Source organism: Hyla sarda, chromosome 5 (genome assembly GCF_029499605.1).
Source record: "Hyla sarda isolate aHylSar1 chromosome 5, aHylSar1.hap1, whole genome shotgun sequence".
NCBI lineage: Eukaryota > Metazoa > Chordata > Amphibia > Anura > Hylidae > Hyla > Hyla sarda.
The window spans coordinates 11,015,802-11,036,455 of NC_079193.1; the positions used below are offsets into that span (position 1 = coordinate 11,015,802).

The 20,654-nt window shown below is 46.7% G+C and overlaps 1 protein-coding gene across 1 annotated transcript in view; it reads right to left on the reverse strand.

The window, feature by feature from the left end:
- Positions 1-230: 230 nt before the first annotated feature.
- Positions 231-20,654, reverse strand: part of SEC22C (SEC22 homolog C, vesicle trafficking protein) — a 30,153-nt gene continuing 9,729 nt past the window's right edge. The window contains exons 3-8 of the mRNA XM_056518849.1: positions 13,280-13,491; positions 11,039-11,202; positions 9,147-9,302; positions 8,701-8,819; positions 5,468-5,533; positions 231-2,131 (exon numbers count right to left, since the gene is read on the reverse strand). Coding sequence (XP_056374824.1) covers positions 1,931-2,131; positions 5,468-5,533; positions 8,701-8,819; positions 9,147-9,302; positions 11,039-11,202; positions 13,280-13,455 — 882 coding nt within the window. The 5' untranslated portion in view covers positions 13,456-13,491 and the 3' untranslated portion in view covers positions 231-1,930. The remainder of the gene's footprint in view (positions 2,132-5,467; positions 5,534-8,700; positions 8,820-9,146; positions 9,303-11,038; positions 11,203-13,279; positions 13,492-20,654) is intronic.

Sequence of the window (20,654 nt, forward strand, 5' to 3'; positions counted from 1 at the left end):
TATATATAAATATGCAATCTCCACCACAGCACAAAAAATCTGAGGTCTAGGATAAAGTAGAAATGCTTCCAAGTTTATTCACACCATAAATGTGATAGCGGTGCAACGTTTCGTTTGCTTGACAAAGGCAGTTTGCCGAAACGTTGCACCGCTATCACATTTATGGTGTGAATAAACTTGGAAGCATTTCTACTTTATCCTAGACCTCAGATTTTTTGTGCTGTGGTGGAGATTGCATATTTATGGACTGCTAACCTGCCAGTTGGCTGACCACGTGCACTTACAGAGGGGGTCTTTGCTGGCTCTTTCGCTTGGAATTACTATATATATATATGGACAGAAGTATATTTATTTGCATGTAAGTAATTATCTGGGCAGGGATATATATATATATCTGGACTGGATTTAATGCCTTTGGGCTGCGGAATCTGTAGGCGCTATATAAATAAATAAATTATTAAATTATTATTATTAATTATTGGGCAGGGGACAGTTTATCTGGGCTGGATATCGCCCTTATCATACAGAAGACATATAGATCTCACACTATAATATTGAGCTTCGTTTTCCTTCTCTTCCTCCAATGGATTTTTCTGCTGCAGGAAATAAATGGGTCTAATACCCTGATGCTATATAAGGACAATACTGACCATAATCTCACGTTACTAGCTGCAGTGCATTGTGGGTGCTGAGATCACTGCCGGCAGTCACTGAGGACGTAAATGCAGCTCTGGATCTAACTAGAGTATAATGTGATGTCGTAGATTGGACAAATGAGGATGAACAATGAATTGACCTCCCAGCAGAACAGTGTAAAGAGGATAATAAAATGGGGTAATACAGTTCTGGGGTGGGGGGTAATCTTTGGGGCAGATGGAGAATGGGGCATTAAAGGGGTACTCCGCCGCTTGACATGTTATCCCCTATCCAAAGGATAGGGGATAACATGTCTGATCGCAGGGGACCTGCCGCTGGGGACCTCGAGAAAACTTTGCTCCGTGACGGATGATTGGCAACCACAGCGGACACGCCCCCTCCCATAAACATTAATGGAAGGGGCGTGGCACCACGAACATGGAAGCCCCAGGCTGCAGTGCCGGCCCAGGTATCCCGGGGGGTCCCAGCAGATGGACCCCCCGCGATCAGGCGTGTTATCCTCTAACCCAGTATTTCCCAACCAGGGTGCCTCCAGGTGTTTTGCTGTCCGGGCATGCTGGGAGTTATTGTTTTGCAACACCTGGAGGCACCCTGGTTGTAAAACACTGCTCTAACCTTTGGATAGGGGATAACATGTCTAGGGGCGGAGTACCCCTTTAAAATACTTTTGGGAAGAATACTGCCCTCCAATAGCCATGAGATAAAACACAAAGCAGCGCCATCTAGTGGTCACAAACCAGCACCCACTGGTGATCACAAAACAGAGCCCTCTAGTGGTCATGGGGAACCCTTAAGTGGTTGCAGAACAGAGGCCTCTAGTGACCACAGAAGAGCGACCTCTAGTGACCACAGAAGAGCAACCTCTAGTGACCACAGAAGAGCAACCTCTAGTGACCACAGAAGAGCTACCTCTAGTGACCACAGAAGAGCAACCTCTAGTGACCACAGAAGAGCAACCTCTAGTGACCACAGAAGAGCAACCTCTAGTGACCACAGAAGAGCAACCTCTAGTGACCACAGAAGAGCAACCTCTAGTGACCACAGGAGAGCAACCTCTAGTGACCACAGGAGAGCAACCTCTAGTGACCACAGAAGAGCAACCTCTAGTGACCACAGAAGAGCAACCTCTAGTGACCACAGAAAAACGACCTCTAGGGGCCCTCTACGTATAACGACTGGATTAGGAGCAAACTTACGGTTTTCTTTCATTTATGTATAAAAAAAAAAAATTAAATAATCCTGATATAAATAAGAGTCCGTCGGCTGGTGGTCCTCACACCCCGCAGCCCCGGTGTCCATCCAGTGGTCTCCGAGTCATGATCTGCCCCGCAGAGAGGAACGCCACGGACACGTGGAAGCCGATCTGCCACAGGTTGCGCAGTCCGTACAGGTAGACGTTACAGCCGCCGATCACCAGGAACAGTCCCCAGGACTTCAGGGTGCGGGCGGGGGAGTAGAAGACATACAGGTAACACTGGGGGACGGAAAGGGCAGGAGTGAGCGCCTGATCTGTATAAATCTTTATCAGTGCATCACAGGCTTTCAATACCTCTGCTTACAGTCAGTGAATGAAAATGGTTGTTATATTATGATAACTGATTTTCTAGTGCAGTGATTCCCAACCAGGGTGCCTCCAGCTGTTGAAAAAGTACAACTCTCAGCATGCCCGGACAGCCAACAGCAGAGAAAAAAAAAATGTGCGCATTTTTGCTGCCCATTGACTTCAATGGGCTGCAAAATCTGATAAAGCAAATCTGGAGCAGAAAATACCCTTATGGCAAAAGTTTGAAATTTTTTTTTCTCCTATTTTTGGTTTTTGCATAATTTTTAGTATATTTTTTTAGGCAAAAGCTGCAAAAATTTTCATGTAAATTTTGCTGACAGAAAAGAAAAAGCCTAAAAAATACATTAAAAAATTTAAACTTTTCTTTCCTACCGCCAAGAAAAAAAAAAAAAAAAAAAAAAAAAGCCTGAAAAATACATTAAAAGAAATAAAAAATTCTGCCTTGTTTTGTTTTTAATTCTTAAAAATGTAACTACAAATAAACAGTTTTATAAAAAAAAAAAAAAAAATGTTTTTTATTTATTTTATTTTTTTGGGCTTTTTCTTTGAGGGCAGCAAAGGCTTCAAAAAGTTTTTGGAGCTTTTGTTGCCGCCATAGAAAAAAAGCTAAAAATATATGAAATTATGAAAGCAGGAAAAAAAAAAGTTTCAGACCTTTTTTTTTTTTTTGCCTCAAAAATTAGAGCAGTGTGCCTTTTGATTGCAAAACTACAACTCCCAGCATGCCCGGACAGCCAACGGCTGTCCGGACATGCTGGGAGTTGTAGTTTAGCAAAAGCTGGAGGCACCCTGGTTGGGAAACACTGGTCTAATGCCCCCTAGTGGCACCAGCCAATGAACTCGCCGACACAGATTTCAATGTAAACCAAATGAATGAACACAGCTTAAAAATCGGCAGCATCAAATATACTGTACGTGTGAATACACCTTAAGGCCTCGTTCACACGACGGGATTTCTGAGCAGAAACTGTCGGAAAAATTTTGCTTGGAAATTCTGCTGCAGCAGAGTCCTTTCGCTTTCAATGGGATTTTGCTGGACCGTATACGTGGAAAAATTTCTGCAGAAATTCCGGCCTCCGCAGAAAGAAGTGACAGGTCAATTCTTTGTGAGGAAATCCGTTGGGAAATGTATTGCTGTCTATGGAGACGTCACATTTCTGAGCGGTCCTAGTGCCGGCATGTTCTGCTGGCACGCCTGCTGTTTGCCGGACATTTTCCAGGCAGAAATTCTGCATCTTTCCCGCACTTGCAGAATTGTCGCAAAATGGATGTGGAATTTGTGCTGCCGACTCCAAATGCATTCCGCACGATTTCCGCACTTTGCAAAGAAATTTAATTCCCATTGACTTCAATAGAATTCCGCAGCCGAAGTCTGGAAAAAGTCTAAGACCAGACTTATATTTTTCCGGAGCGCGGAAAGCAGGATTTTCGCATCAAACTTTCCACAGCAGAAATTCTGCTGTGTGAATGACCTTGTTGAATCCCATTAAAGTGAATGAGCAATAGATTTAGGCGGAATTCCATGCGGAAAAATAATGCAGAATTTCTGCCATGTGAACCCGGCTAAGGGTCCATTCACACGGAGGTATTTCCTGCTAATTTTCCAAAGTGTATTTGCTGCAGAAAATCCGTGGAGTTCACTACCATTGAGTTCAATGGCACTATTGCAGATTTTATGTTGACTCACTGAAGTCAATGGTAGCAAAATACGTCAGGTATTTTGTATTGTTTTTTGCGTGACCAATTGTACTTTGTAATGAAACCTCTCATTTTACCATAAAATGTACGGCAAACCCCCCAAAAATTTTTTAGGGACGAAATTTAAATGAAAACTACAATTTTGCACATTTTGGAGGGTTTTGTTTTCACACTGTACAATTTACGTTAAAAATGAAGTGAAGTGTTCTTTATTCTGTGGGTCAATACGATTAAAATGATACCCATGGCGAGATACTTTTATATTTTTGTACCGCTTAAAAAAAATCTAAAACTTTTTGTACAAAATCAGTAATCTAAAATCGCCCTATTTTGACCACCTATAACTTTTTAATTTTTCCGTATATAGGGCGGTATGAGGGCTCATTTTTTGCGCCGTCATCTGTACTTTGTATCTATACCATATTTGTACATATAAAACTTTTAGATAATTTTTATAAATTTTTTTGGAATAAAATGTGACAAAAAAGCAGCATTTTTGGACTTTTATTTTTGACGTTTACGCTATTCACCATACGGGATCATTAACATTATATTTTGCTAGTTCGGACATTTACGCATGCGACGATACCAAATATGTTTATTAAAAAAAAAAATTACGCTTTTTGGGCGTAAAATTGGAAAAACTGACAATTTTTATTTTTATTGGGGGAGGGGATTTTTCCCTTTTTTATTTATTTATTTATTTTTTTACACTTTTTATGTCCCCATAGGGGACTATCTATAGCAATCCTTTGATTGCTAATACTGTTCAGTGCTATGCATAGGACATAGCACTGATCAGTATTATCGGCGATCTTCTGCTCGATCGCAGACCAGAGCAGAAGACCCCGGGAGACGGCCGGAGCCAGGTGAGGGGACCTCCGGCCGCCATGCTGGATGATCGGATCCCCGCGGCAGCGCTGCGGGCGATCCGATCATCCATTCAAAGTACCGCACTGCCGCAGATACCATGATCTGTATTGATCACGGCATCTGAGGGGTTAATGGCGGACATCCACGCGATTGCGGATGTCGGCCATTACCAGCAGGTCCCCGGCTGCTGCTAGCAGCCGAGACCTGCCGTGTATGACACGAGCACCGTTCCGATGCTCGCGGTCATACACAGGATGTAAATGTATGTCCTGGTGCGGGAAGTACCGCCAAACCAGGACGTACGTTTACATCCGTGGTCTTTAAGGGGTTAAAGGGGTACTCCGCTGCTCAGTGTTTGGAACAAACTGTTCCAAACGCTGGAGCCGTTGCCGGTAGCTCGTTACATCATAGCCCCGCCCCCTCAATGCAAGTTTATGGGAGGGGGCGTGACAGCTGTCACGCCCCCTCCCATAGACTTCCATTGAGGGGGCGGGACGTGACATCATGAGGGGCGGGGCTATGACATCATGAGCTCCCGGCCCCGGCTCCAGCATTCGGAACAGTTTGTTCCAAATGCTGAGCAGCAGAGTACCCCTTTAAGAGTGGAGATCATCAGAGAAGTGCGAGGCGGACTCTGCAGCTGGAATCTAGTAGATTTCATCATTTTCTTCTCACCTGTAATAAACTGGCAGAAAAAGCTGTGAGAAAAGCCAAAACTCTTCCTGCGTTCTCATAGCCGTCCTGTAAAGAGAAGAATTGTATAGAGAAGGGTCACGTGAAGAATGGGACAGGACACGCCTCTCATCTGATTGGTCAGAAGTGATCACCTGATCTGCCCTCTAGGCCCCTTCTATGGGGAGTAATCCTTCACCTTAGTGTTATTAGGGAGTCTGGAGGAGATTTATAGTAAAACTTTGGAGACCCTACACTGGAGATACATGGTGACCCCTGTGATGTCCCAGTAGGGGATATAGTCCCGTACAGTCCTTAGGCCCTGTCAGGTTGAGTCCCTCTGTGTCCTAGGGGCCCTCCTGCAGTGTATCCCCCATAGTGTTATATGTATTAAGGACCTTTAAGTTAGTCACATGATAATGTGTTCACATATGTTTGTTACCCAGAGAGCACCATCTAACCAGGTGACCTGCAGCTTGACCTATGGGCTTCTAGCTCAGCCCCCCTTTATAAGAAGGGCAGCCATTACAATCTCTCTCTTATCTTATCACTCCTGCTGAGGCACAGTAAGGTCCAGACGTCTCAGATCCAGTGTCCAGCGCATCTTGAGGCCACAAGCCTAAATTACAGCCACAAGTCAGTAAGTCATCTCTGTCTGCTGTCACTATCTTCAGTCAAGTCAAGTCTATTATAGTCAGCGTGGCTGTCCCAAAGTATGTCAAAATCACTACAAGTCCCAGCAAGCTGCGAGGTCCCTTGTGTTCCTGGTCACCTCTCTGGGATCCTGGCCGAGCTGTAAAGACTATTACCATCTGTTTACCTCAGTAAAAGCTACCGTTAACCCTGACCGGGTCTTGGACTATTATTGCCCTGCCTAACCTAGAGATAGCGGTGCTCCCGTTCGGATGGTTACCAGGAAAACCACGCCCTGGTGTCACGAACATTTAGGGGTTAATAACATCTGTTCCTGGGCTATAACATCCCATATACCTCACTTTCACACCCTGTGGCTCACCACACCCCCATTGGGCATTGATCTGCTCCAGGGTCCATATAGGAGTCGTGTAGACATGGTAATGACACAAGATACTGCCCCTCTCTGGCCATGCCAGTCACTGCTTCCCTATAGCGGGTTATGGCCTCCTGCAATGCAATCTGTGCAGCAACTGGAGAGAGCAATAAGGGGCCGCTGTACAACAACATGGTATTGGCCCTTCAGTGTCTAACTACTAATTCTTATACATCACTTCCCCATGGCTCTACAGAGATGAATACATGTTCCAATCCGCTGGTAATTGTGGGAATCATTAGTGATGTTTTAATAAGGTGATGACCCCCCCCGCCTGCTGGGCCCCTTCATAGCTGGACAGGATAGATGTATAGTATGTGATGGTGGCCTCCTTGCCCACCGAGCCAGAGATGATGTATAGACTGGACATAAGGTATGTGATGAAGGCCCCTTTGCCTGCTGCTGAGCAGCTGGATAGGGTTTATGTATACTTTGTGAATGTGGCCTCCTTTCCCGCTGGGCCCCTCAGAAGCTGTATATGTTGGAATTATGGTAGGTGATGGTGGCCTTCTTGCCCACTAAGCTCGAGATGCTGTGTAGGTTCGACGTACAGTATGTGACCCCCATTGGCCCTTGAGCAGCTGGGCAGGTTTTTATCTATAGTATATAATGGTTATCCTCTTCTTTGCAGGGCCCGTTCACAGCTGGACAGGTAGGACGTATGGTATGTAATGGGGCCCCTGAGATGCAGTATAGATTGGACATAATGTATGTGATGGTGGCCCCATTGCCTGCTGGGCCCCTTCGTGGCTGTAAAGGTTGGACGTATGGTATGTGATTGTGGCCTCCTTTCCCGCTTGGCCCTTGAGAAGCTGTACAGTGGTCCCTCAAGTTACAATATTAATTGCTTCCAGGATGACTCTTGTATATTGAGGCCAAGAAAAAATAAGTATAAAACTAATATAGATAAAGAAAGTCTATACATATGAAAGACCTGCTGAAAGCTGTAAATCACTGTCTACATAGTGGACAGCCAGTAAGTGTAGGCATCAGTAATTCTGATTGGTCACTTCTTCCAGCCATTGACACGTTTCACAGATCAGGACTGTCCATAGCATTGTTCATTAAGTATGGTTTACGTTACAATGGTCCAGAAAAGACCATTGTATGTTAAAAATATTGTAACCTGAGGCCATTGTAAGTTAAGGGACCACTGTATAGTTTGGACGTATGGTATGTCATTGCGGCCTCCTTTCCCAATTGGCCCCTGAAAAGCTGTATAGGTTGGACATATGGTATGTGATGGTTGCCTTCTTGCCCGCTGGTTCCCTGAGATGCTGTATAGGTTGGATATACGGTATGTGATGGCGGCCGCCTTTCCCGCTTGGCCCCTGATAAGCTGTATAGGTTGGACGTATGGTATGTCATAGCGGCCTCCTTTCCCACTTGTCCCCTGAAAAGATGTATAGGTTGGACATATGGTATGTGATGATGGCCTCCTTGCCCGCTGGTTCCCTGAGATGCTGTATAGGTTGGACGTATGGTATGTGATGGCGGCCGCCTTTCCCGCTTGGCCCCTGATAAGCTGTATAGGTTGGACGTATGGTATGTGATGGTGGCCTCCTTTCCCGCTTGGCCCCTGAGATGCTGTTAAGTTTGGATGTATAGTATGTGATGGTGGCCTCCTTGCCACTGGGCCTGTGAGATACTGAATATATTGGACATAAGGTATGTGATGGTGGCCCTATAGCCTGCTGGGTCCTGAGAAATGGAATAGGTTTATATTTATGGTATACGGTGGTTGCCCCCTTGCCTTCTGGGCATTAGGTGCCCAGAAGGCAAGGGGGCAACCACCGTATAAGTTAGTATGGAGTATAAGGAGTATAAGTTAGTATGGTATATCCACATGTGGGGATGAATAGTGGTGACATCATAAACTGATGATGTCACTTCTGAAGAACTGTCAAACATGTAGTAGTCATCTCACAGCAAAATGGGGGAACTGGTGTAGGGTATGGGCAGCTATATGCTGTTTATATGACTGATGCACATAGGATGTGGATATATATATAAAAGCAATTAGTGTCTCTGAATAGGGTGCCGGGTGACATGGGGGCCTATTGCTCCCCTAAAAAAGAAACAAAATGGTTGAGTGTGATGATATATCAGGCAGAAACAAACAATCTATGAGCGATGTCATGTACGTTCCCCAGGATAATACGTTTACCTGGAATGAGTTCTCCGCTAGGTGGACTCCGCGGATGAGGCTCAGCGCACTGCACATGATGTTCAATGTTAGCGACAGGATGCCCAGCGCGCTCACCGGGCCCATTCTGTGATTGGATGCTGGGGATAAGTAACATGGTAATCAGGAAGATGCTGCAAATACCATAAAGCAAGATCCTGTAACTACATCACCATACACAGTCTGTGTAATTGTCTAGCCTCTAGATCAGTGGTCTCCAAACGGTGGCCCTCCAGATGTTGCAAAACTACATCTCCCAGCATGCCCAGACAGCCAACGGCTGTCCGGGCATACTAGGAGTTGTAGTTTTGCAACATTTGCAGGTCCACAATTTGGAGACCACTGATCTAGATGTAACGCAGCAGAGAGGAAGTGAAACCAAAAGTATTGGTCAGATAGCTGTAGAGCGACCCTTTAATCCTTCCTACCTGGGCTCACTTGTGTAGCTACATGCCCATTTGCAAAGCCATTGGCCTCTGCCACCTGCTCCAGACTGACGGCGACAGGTTTGGTGCTGGGGTCCAGGTGGACTGGAGGGCTAACACCATAGTTAAAGTTGTGCTTCACGCGCTGTATGATGCTGTCTGCAACAGAGACAAGAGGCAGAAAATGAAAACAAGTGGGTTATCTGTGTGCCATATAGTTTAGGGGTCTGGTCTGGGGTCAGTATTGGTTCAGGGGTCTGGTCTGGGGTCTGTATTGGTTCAGGGGTCTGGGGTCTGTATTAGTTTAGGGGTCTGGTCTGGGGTCTGTATTAGTTTAGGGATCTGGTCCGGGGTCTGTATTAGTTTAGGGGATCTGGTCTGGGGTCTGTATTAGTTTAGGGGTCTGGTCTGGGGTCTGTATTAGTTTAGGGGTCTGGTCTGGGGTCAGTATTGGTTCAGGGGTCTGGTCTGGGGTCTGTATTAGTTTAGGGGATCTCGTCTGGGGTCTGTATTAGTTTAGGGGTCTGGTCTGGGGTCTGTATTAGTTTAGAGGTCTGGTCTGGGGTCTGTATTAGTTTAGGGGTCTGGTCTGGGGGTCTGTATTAGTTTAGGGGTCTGGTCTGGGGTCTGTATTAGTTTAGGGGTCTGGTCTGGGGTCTGTATTAGTTTAGGGGTCTGGTCTGGGGTCTGTATTAGTTTAGGGGTCTGGTCTGGGGGTCTGTATTAGTTTAGGGGTCTGGTCTGGGGTCTGTATTAGTTCAGGGATCTGGTCCGGGGTCTGTATAAGTTTAGGGGTCTGGTCTGGGGTCTATATTAGTTTAGAGGTCTGGTCTGAGGTCTATATTAGTTTAGGGGTCTGCTCTGGGGTCAGTATTGGTTCAGGGGTCTGTATTAGTTTAGGGGATCTGGTCTGGGGTCTGTATTAGTTTAGAGGTCTGGTCTGGGGTCTGTATTAGTTTAGGGGTCTGGTCTGGGGTCTATATTAGTTTAGAGGTCTGGTCTGAGGTCTATATTAGTTTAGGGGTCTGGTCTGGGATCTGTATTAGTTTAGGGGATATGGTCTGGGGTCTGTATTAGTTTAGGAGTCTGGTCTGGGGTCTGTATTAGTTTAGGGGTCTGGTCTGGGGTCTGTATTAGTTTAGGGGTCTGGTCTGGGGTCTGTATTAGTTTAGGGGGTCTGGTCTGGGGTCTGTATTAGTTTAGGGGTCTGGTCTGGGGTCTGTATTAGTTTAGGGGTCTGGTCTGGGGTCTGTATTAGTTTAGGGCTCTGGTCTGGGGTCTGTATTAGTTTAGGGCTCTGGTCTGGGGTCTGTATTAGTTTAGGGCTCTGGTCTGGGGTCTGTATTAGTTTAGGGCTCTGGTCTGGGGTTTGTGTTAGTTTAGGGGTCTAGTCTTGGGTTTGCATTGGTTTGGGGGTTCTGGTCTGGGGTCTGTCATAGTTTAGGGGTCTGGTATGTTTTCTAAATTAGTTTGGGGGTCTGCAGTCTGTATTAGTTTAGAGGGGTCTTGTCTTGTTCTCTTATAGTTTAGGAGGTCTATTCTAGGGCCTGTATAAACTTTAGGGGGTCGGGATTGGGTCTGTTTTAGTTTAGGTGTCTGGTCTGTGGACTGTATTAGTTTAGGAGGTCTAGTCTGGGGTCTATATTAGTTTAGGGGGACTGGTCTGGAGTTTGTATTAGTTTAGACGTCAGGTCTGTATTAGTTTAGGGAGTCTTACCTAGGGTCTGTATAGGGTCAGTTTGGGGGTCTGTATTAGTTTAGGATGAAGCATACACAAGAACCTCTAAAATATTCCATAATAACAGTGCATGCTACACTATTTGGGTAATAGAAGAATTTAAGAATTTTCCTGCACTGACCTGCCAGATTGGGCACAGGACCATTCCATAACTCACCGAACTCCAGGAAGGCATAGGGTCTGGATGCCAGGGCTATGGCGGTGCTATTGTAGGAGGAGGAGAACTCCCAGATGAGCTCGTCCAGGAAGGAGAACGCCGCCTCTGACTGGTAACTGCTGGAACAGATGGTCAGAGAGGAGACGTCACCTGCGGAACAGAAACTGGGGAGACAACAAATAAGTCAACGAGAAGAACTGGGGATATGGGAACACTTAACACAATGTAACTCCAAGTCACACAAGAAGAGAGGAGGACTGGCTCTAATGACTGATATACCTATTTGGTGGAGAATTAATTTACACTGGTGCGTTGCTGTATTAGCACTATGTGGAGGTGCAATGCCAAGTAGAGTTCATAATCACAATAGATTCTTGGAGGTAGAAATGAGGCAGCACTCACCACTTCTTCATAAGGTGCTTTTATTTCATCCTTGAACAGTGGGGGACACTGGTTGCGTGTGCTGAACAAGAGCGACACATGTTTCACGCTTAACCGCGCATCATCTGGCTCCAGTACAGCACCCGCAACCAGTGTCCCCCACTGTTCAAGGATGAAATAAAAGCACCTTATGAAGAAGTGGTGAGTGCTGCCTCATTTCTATCTCCAAGAATCTATTGTAACTCCAAGTCACTGACACTTGTGTGAGATCCCACTGTCCACTCAGGAAGAACACTGATTGACAATCAATTTCACATGGGACAGACAACAGGTGGAAATTATAGGCAATTAGCAAGACACCCCCAATAAAGGAGTGGTTCTGCAGGTGGTGACCACAGACCACTTCTCAGTTCCTATGCTTCCTTGCTGATGTTTTGGTCACTTTTGAATGCTGGCGGTGCTTTCACTCTAGTGGTAGCATGAGACGGAGTCTACAACCCACACAAGTGGCTCAGGTAGTGCAGCTCATCCAGGATGGCACATCAATGCGAGCTGTGGCAAGAAGGTTTGCTGTGTCTGTCAGCGTAGTGTCCAGAGCATGGAGGCACAACCAGGAGACAGGTCAGTACATCAGGAAACGTGGAGGAGGCTGTAGGAGGGCAACAACCCAGCAGCAGGACCGCTACCTCCGCCTATGTGCAAGGAGGAGCAGGAGGAGCACTGCCAGAGCCCTGCAAAATGACCTCCAGCAGACCACAAATGTGCATGTGTCCACTCAAACGGTCAGAAACAGACTCCATGAGGGTGGTATGAGGGCCCGACGTCCACAGGTGGGGGTTGTGCTTACAGCCCAACACCGTGCAGGACGTTTGGCATTTGCCAGAGAACACCAAGATTGGCAAATTCACCACTGGCGCTCTGTACTCTTCACAGATAAAAGCAGGTTCACACTGAGCACATGTGACAGAGTCTGGAGACGCTGTGGAGAATGTTCTGCAGCCTGCAACATCCTCCAGCATGACCGGTTTGGCGGTGGGTTAGTAATGGTGTGGGGTGGCATTTCTTTGGTAGAGGTATCCTTGCCAGAGGTATCCTGACTGCCATTAGGTACCGAGATGAGATCCTTAGACCCCTTGTGAGACCATATGGCTGGTGCGGTTGGGTTATTCCTAATACAAGACAATGCTAGACCTCATGTGGCTGGAGTGTGTCAGCAGTTCCTACAAGAGGAAGGCATTGATGCTATGGACTGGCCGCCCGTTCCCCTGAATCCGATTGAGCACATCTGGGACGTCTCGCTCCATCCACCACAGACTGTCCAGGAGTTGGCAGATGCTTTAGTCCAGGTCTGGGAGGACATCCCTCAGGAGACCATCCTCCACCTCATCAGGAGCATGCCCAGGCGTTGTAGGGAGGTCATACGGGCACGTGGAGGCCACACACACTACTAAGCCTCATTGGGACTTGTATTAAGAACATTACATAAAGTTGGATCAGCCTGTAGTGGGGTTTTCCACTATGATTTTGAGTGTGACTCCATATCCAGACCTCCAGGGGTTGATGATTTCCATTGATAATTTTTGTGTGATTTTGTTGTCAGTGAATTCAACTATGTAAAGAGGAAAGTATTTCATACGATTAGTTCATTCATTCAGATCTAGGTATATATATATATATATATATATATATATATATATACACACACACACACACACGTTATATAGTATGTATACATAGACACATCACCATTCAGAAAATACTTATCACAACTGTAGGTTTGTTACAATGTATCAAGGCTAGAATAATCCTGTAGGAATCAGAAAAAGACACAAAACCGAGCCCCAAACCTAGATCACTCACTGTATGTGGAGGTCGCACACCATGGCAGTGCCCCTGGCCGGCCGCTGGGACAGGTTCACACACAACCTCCTCAGCCATCTCTTACACTCCAACACTTGTTTATTAGGGTGGAAATCAGTGGAAGCCGAGAGAGGAAGACCGTCCTGCAGTCTAACGATGCAAGCATAGAGGATCATGGGTAGTGACTGCTGTCCAACTCATGAAGTCAGCATCTGTATACAAGGAGAGAGGAATATAGTATAAACATTACTCATCCTGATCCGGAGTTATATCCTGTATTATACTCCAGAGCTGTACTCACTATTCTGCTGGTGAGGTCACTGTGTAATTACATTACATTACTATTCCTGTACTGATCCTGAGTTATATCCTTTATTATACTCCAGAGCTGTACTCACTATTCTGCTGGTGAGGTCACTGTGTACTTACATTACATTACTATTCCTGTACTGATCCTGAGTTGTATCCTGTATTATACCCCAGAGCTGTACTCACTATTCTGCTGGTGAGGTCACTGTGTACATACATTACATTACTTATCCTGTACTGATCCTGAGTTATATCCTGTATTATACTCCAGAGTTGCACTCACTATTCTGCTGGTGAGGTCACTGTGTACATACATTACATTACTTATCCAGTACTGATCCTGAGTTATATCCTGTATTATACTCCAGAGCTGTACTCACTATTCTGCTGGTGAGGTCACTGTGTACATACATTACATTACTTATCCTGTACTGATCCTGAGCTATATCCTGTATTATACTCTAGAGCTGTACTCACTATTCTGCTGGTGGGGTCATTGTGTACATACATTACATTACTTATCCTGTACTGATCCTGAGTTATATCCTGTATTATACTCCAGAGCTGTACTCACTATTCTACTGGTGAGATCACTGTGTACATACATTATATTACTGATCCTGTACTGATCCTGAGTTATATCCTGTATTATACTCCAGAGCTGTACTCACTATTCTGCTGGTGAGGTCACTGTGTACATACATTACATTACTTATCCTGTACTGATCCTGAGTTATATCCTGTATTATTCTCCGGAGCTGTACTCACTATTCTGCTGGTGAGGTCACTGTATACATACATTACATTACTGATCCTGTACTGATCCTGAGTTATATCCTGTATTATACCCCAGAGCTGTACTCACTATTCTGCTGGTGAGGTCACTGTGTACATACATTACATTACTTATCCTGTACTGATCCTGAGTTATATCCTGTATTATACTCCAGAGCTGTACTCACTATTCTGCTGGTGAGGTCACTGTGTACATACATTACATTACTTATCCTGTGCTGATCCTGAGTTATATCCTGTATTATACTCCAGAGCTGTACTCACTATTCTGCTGGTGAGGTCACTGTGTACATACATTACATTACTTATCCTGTACTGATCCTGAGTTATAAATCAGACAGGAGGCGAGTATCTTATGCATTATTCTTTCTTTAATAATGCCCATAGCAGAAAATCCAGTAATCGATTCAATGTAAATGAAAAAACTTCCAAAAACTACAACTCCCAGCAGTCCTAGGGCCACAGTAGCCACTCCTCGTCTGTAGCCCCTATATAAGGGACTGCCCATGTAAGGATCCTCCTCCGGTGCAGGCCGCGTCTTCTCCCACGGCCTTCTCTGTGGCTGGAGGCGGGCCCACCTGACGTCTCTGTTGGGCGGTCTCCACAACCTCCAATAAGGATCCCAGGTGACGAAGTCTCATGAGACTTCGTCCCTGGACTCAGTACTCCCGGGCTCTCCTCCCACCGCAGCGCCAGTGCAGTGCTAGCGGCGTTGGAGGAAGGAGCCTGGGCTATTGTGGATGTAAGACCTGTCTATACATATACGTTATCTTTGTGAGTCGGAATTTATTCCGGACTCATTCTTCTGAGTGTGCAGTTCTATAGGCCGTTTACACAAGCAGTGGGAACTTATATTCTTCTGGGCAGCTGGTACTACTACACTTTTCGGTGGGTTAATATACTACCCTACAGGGCTGACTAGTTGGCCTGCAGTTATATATCAGACAGGAGGCTCATATCTTGCATTAAACCTTTCTTTTTAATGCCCATAGCAGAAAATTACAGAGAATTTACTTCATAACATTAGAAAAATTTATTAAAACTACAACTCCCAGCAGCCCCTGGAATCCCCTCCCCTGGGGCGGAGACCCTATATAAGGGGCTGGCTGGATCTCCTCTTCCTCTTTCTTTCTGCTCATGGCAGCTGGTTAAGTATAACAATTTTATCTTCATTGTTTTTCATATAGAGATTTCCTTTATTGTTCTTTCATTGTACCAGGTTACTGGTGTGTGGGGACCCTTTCATGTGTCCCTATTTCTCCAGTTGTCCTGGTTTTGTTTTTTCCAACTCATTCTATATATATATTTCTATATACTCTACATATTTATATATACTGTCCTATATTTTCTTTTAATTGTATTTCAGTGTTATTATTATTTTCCTTTTCGGTCTCTACATTCCCCCTTTGTGTTTTCACTGTTCCCGGTTCTGTTACTCCGGGTCCTCTCTCCTGTCAGGCGCCATTTTACCCTACTTTCGCGCCGTCTTCTTCGGCTTATTTTCGCCGCTCTCGTCCTTTTCGCGGGCTCTGCAACGTTTGGGGGGCGTGTCCGAGTGACGCGTCCCTTGCGACGCGCCTCCGCTGAGTCCGCGCGTCCTATCACAGAAGTTCTAGCCGTAGTCTCGCGAGACTACGGCTGTGAGCTCTGCTTGCTGGGATCCTCCTCCCCTCACCGTCGCCAGTGTTGTGCGAGCGGTGAGAGGAGCGCCAGCATTTAGGTATAGATCCCATTGAGTTATATAAGATAGTTTATTGCTAGACTATTACTGTCAGTTAGGCTACTTGTAGCTTCCCCTTATTTACACTGACATCTATATGATGGCTGGAGATAATTCTACTCCATTTTCTACCCATGTTAATGAGGCTATTGATATTGAAGCCTCCCAAATAATGTCCGCTTCCCAGATTCAGGACTTGATTACTAAGTCCATTCAGGCAGCTCTGGCTGCTAATGTACGTTCTGACCCCTCTTTGCCCTCTACCTCTACTGAGCCAGTTAAGGGTAAAGTGACACAAAAACGTAAACATGTGAACGTACACTACGACTCCCCGGCAGGGGAAGTTTATAATGTGCCCCAGGCAGGACCCGAACCGGCCTGCCGCACCCCGCATCTCAGTGACCTCCCTCGACCCTTGGGCCCCAAGGAGAATATTAAAAAAGGGCTGAAGTCCGCCAGGCGTATAAAACCGGACTCATACAACACTTCTAACGACGAGTCATCCGGCGAGTCGGACACGGCTCAAGCCACGGACTCTGACTCTGATAATGAAGATGCGGGGTTTCAGGCTGACTGTCATGATGCCGAACCTGAAGTGTCCAGTGAGGCGATTTTAGACGCTCAGGGACAACCACTCTTTAATCCTGATGAGATCATACATCCTCGCTCAGGTGACTGGGCGCCACTACCACACGTAGCTCAGTACATAGAGCATTGGACTAGACGGTCACTAGACCGCACAAATAGGAACAAACTCAGGGCGGAATGCCCTAGGCCCTATGTGGCCAAGAAGGTGGCGGTCACCCCAGAGATAGACCCGGTCCTCCTTAAGTACCTGACCCGGGCTGGCAAATATTCCAAGAAGGGCATTGAACGGTCCTTCAAATTAATACAGGATCACATACTAGATCTGCTTGGACCGCTCACAAAGATTCTTAATTTATCTGAACAAGCAGCCTCAGCTGACCAACCGGTAGACTTGTCACAACTTAGAGGTTGGGCCCAGCGTGCGATATGCATGCTAGGCAGCGCAAACACGGCGTGCTCTACCGAATGTCGCCGTTCGATTTTGATTAAGCTGGAACCCCAGCTCAGTCATTTAGCGGAGAATGAGCCCGGACCCTCCGCAGAAGGTCTCCTCTTCGGAGAAGATCTCATTAAGAACATTAATAAGGTGGTCAGCCTATTTTCCAGTCTAGATAAGGCGCAGACCTCACTAAAGAAAACGGGCCAAACTACCAAGGTTTTTGGCAAGGCCGGTAGAGGCAGAGGCCGATCTGCCGGCCGCTCAATCCCCTATAGGCCCTATGTTAGAGCTGCGCACCAACAGTTTGCTCCCGCTCAACAACAGTACACCATGCCTGTGGCCCAGCCGGCCCCTTTCTTTCCCCCTCGAGGACGCCCCTGGAGAGGACGTGGAGGCCGCGGATATCCTAGGTCTCGTCCACCGACCGGTGAGTACACACACAATTTCCATTCCACACACAACGGTGGGGGGCAGACTGATGTATTTTACCCACGTCTGGTCCATGATTACGGCAGACGTGTGGATCCTCAATACGATAGCAGGCTACCAGATAGAGTTCCAATCTCTCCCCGTACTGAATTCTATTCCTCCACCCATTCAGTTTTCCGCTCAAAACATAGTACTCATAGACAACGAGCTCCGAGAGCTCCTGTCCAAACAGGCGGTGATAGAGGTAAACCCCTTGTCCCCCGGTTTTGTAAGCAACCTCTTCTTGGTAAAGAAGAAGGATGGCGGTTATCGCCCGGTGATAAATCTAAGAGATTTAAACCAACACGTGATATATCGGCACTTCAAGATGGAGGGTATCCATCTATTACGCGACCTTCTCTGGCCAGGAGACTGGTTGGTGAAGATCGACTTAAAGGACGCATATCTTACCGTTCCTATTCACCACTCGTCCCAACCGTTTCTTCGGTTTCTAAGAGGGAACGAATGTGGCAATTCACCTGCCTGCCATTCGGATTATCATCAGCCCCTTGGTGTTTCACCAAGTTACTGAAACCGGTGGTAGCCGCGCTCCGGAGCAGGGGGGTACGGCTTATCATCTACCTGGACGATCTGCTGATCATGGCACGTTCCAGAACGCAGGCCCTGTTACACAAACAATGGGCGGTTTCTCGGATGGAGGACTTAGGATTCCTCATCAACCACAAGAAATCTGTGCTGACTCCCTCACAAGAACTAGAATTCCTAGGTTTCCTAGTGGATACCAAACGTGCCGTTCTGATGCTACCAACCTCCAAATTAGCTCTGATTCGGAAGGAAATCAGAACGACTTTGCGCAGGGGTCGAGTGTCCCTGAGGATGATTGCACGCATAGTCGGCCTATTATCAGCCTCGATTCAAGCCATCTTCCCGGCCCCACTTCATTATCGGGCCCTTCAACGACTTAAGAACCTTCACATACGCCAGGGTCTCCGCTATGCAGACGAAGTTGCCCTTTGCCCGGAGGCAGTGGAGGAATTACACTGGTGGCTGCGCCATGCCGTCGAATGGAACGGTAAGACTATATTCAATTCCTGCCCGGACATCATAATAGAGTCCGATGCGAGCCGCCAAGGCTGGGGGGCTCGTTGCGGGCACAATACCACAGGAGGGAGATGGTCCGTAGAGGAGTCTCTCCTCCACATCAATGCCCTGGAACTTTTGGCAGCGTTCTTTGCTATCAAGAGTTTTCTCCCTCACAATACCAATTGTTGCGTTCTTTTACGCATGGACAATGTGGCTGCGGTTCAATATGTCAACCGCCTTGGGGGTACGAGGTCCAGGGTACTGGCAGACATCGCATCCGAATTCTGGCACTTCTGCTTGTCCCGGGACATCATTCCTATTGCGGAATATCTTCCTGGTGTGTCCAACACAGTGGCAGACTGGAATTCTCGTTATTTGAGGGATTCCAGCGATTGGACATTAGACCGTTCTACTTTTCGGGCTTTGTGGAATCTTTGGGGTCCCTTACACACGGACCTCTTCGCATCTCGCCTCAATCGACAACTGCCTCGCTTTTACAGCTGGAGGCCGGACCCGGAAGCATCCGCAGTGGACGCATTCCGCCAGATCTGGTCACGGGGTACACACTATGCGTTCCCCCCATTCAATACGATCTCCAGATTCCTTCTCCAAGTACTGAATCAGAAGGCGACGGTGGTGTTGATCACCCCTTGGTGGCCGACACAACCGTGGTTTCCCCTTCTCCTAGGGATGACAATCGACTTTCCTCGACTGATTCCCCAGTCACCTCTCCTTCTCATGAACCCTATCATGGGTCCTCATCCGTTGATTTTGGAGGGCAACCTTCCACTCCTTGCGTGGTTGGTTTCGGGATCCCGGACAACGGTGGTGACCTTTCACAGTCGGCTAGAGACCTCCTTGCCTTGGCCTGGGCCCCAGGGACTAGATCGGCATATCGATCGGCCTGGGCTTTGTGGGTTCGTTGGTGTGATCAACGGCAAGTTGATGCCGTTCAAGCACCTGTTTCAGTGATAGTGAACTACCTTGCGGACTCTTTTGAGTCTGGGAAATCGTATAGTTCACTCAACGTGTACAGATCCGCCATATCGGCATACCATTGCCCGGTGGACGCATTGCCAGTTGGCAAACATCCTTTGGTATGTAGGCTCTTAAGGGGAGTAAAATATAAGCGTCCTCCCCGTCCTAGATACCAGTCTACTTGGGATGTCTCCCGGGTGTTAGAACTCTTTTCCTCCTGGGCGGATAATGATGCTCTCTCCTTAAAATTTTTATCCCTAAAAATTACTACCCTTTTATGTTTAGTGTCTATTAAACGGGTGTCGGATGTTAAAGCATTGGATATCTCCAGGCGACAGTTTTCGCCGGAAGGAGTACGCTTTTCTGTGGTTCGCAGAACCAAGACAGGACTTCACTCCGTCTTCTATCCCTTTTTTCCGGATCACCCGTGCCTGTGCGTAGTACGCTGTCTACAAACATATGAGGTGCGGACCACGCCTCTGCGATCAGAGTCTCACAATCAATTATTGTTATCGTATGTCAAGCCTCATCTCCCGGTATCCTCGGCTACCTTGGCCAGGTGGGTCAGATCAGTCATGGAAATGGCTGGGATTGACATTTTTCTCTTTGGTGCCCACTCTTCTAGAGGAGCTATGGCCACCAAAGTGATTACTTCAGGAGGTTCGCTTTCGGACCTTTTGTTGGCCGCCGATTGGTCGTCCGAGACGACTTTTCGGCAGTTTTATTTTAGGCCACAAGAACACGTTTCTGTATCTGTACTTTGACATGTCTGCTCTTCTGTCTTTAGCTTTAAAATTGCAAGATATGAGCCTCCTGTCTGATATATAAATCGAGATTTTCCTAGCTAACGTGACGGAAAATATAAGTTATATGAAGACAGGAGGCGAGTATCTTCCCTCCCGACCCCACCCTGTCATGGTGTTCCTTTCTCGTTTCAGGATATTGAAGAACGGGACTTCCTTCTACACAGAAGAATCTGAGGAGACCCTGAGTTACAGTGGTTATGCTTTTCTGTTCCAGTTCGAACACAGTTC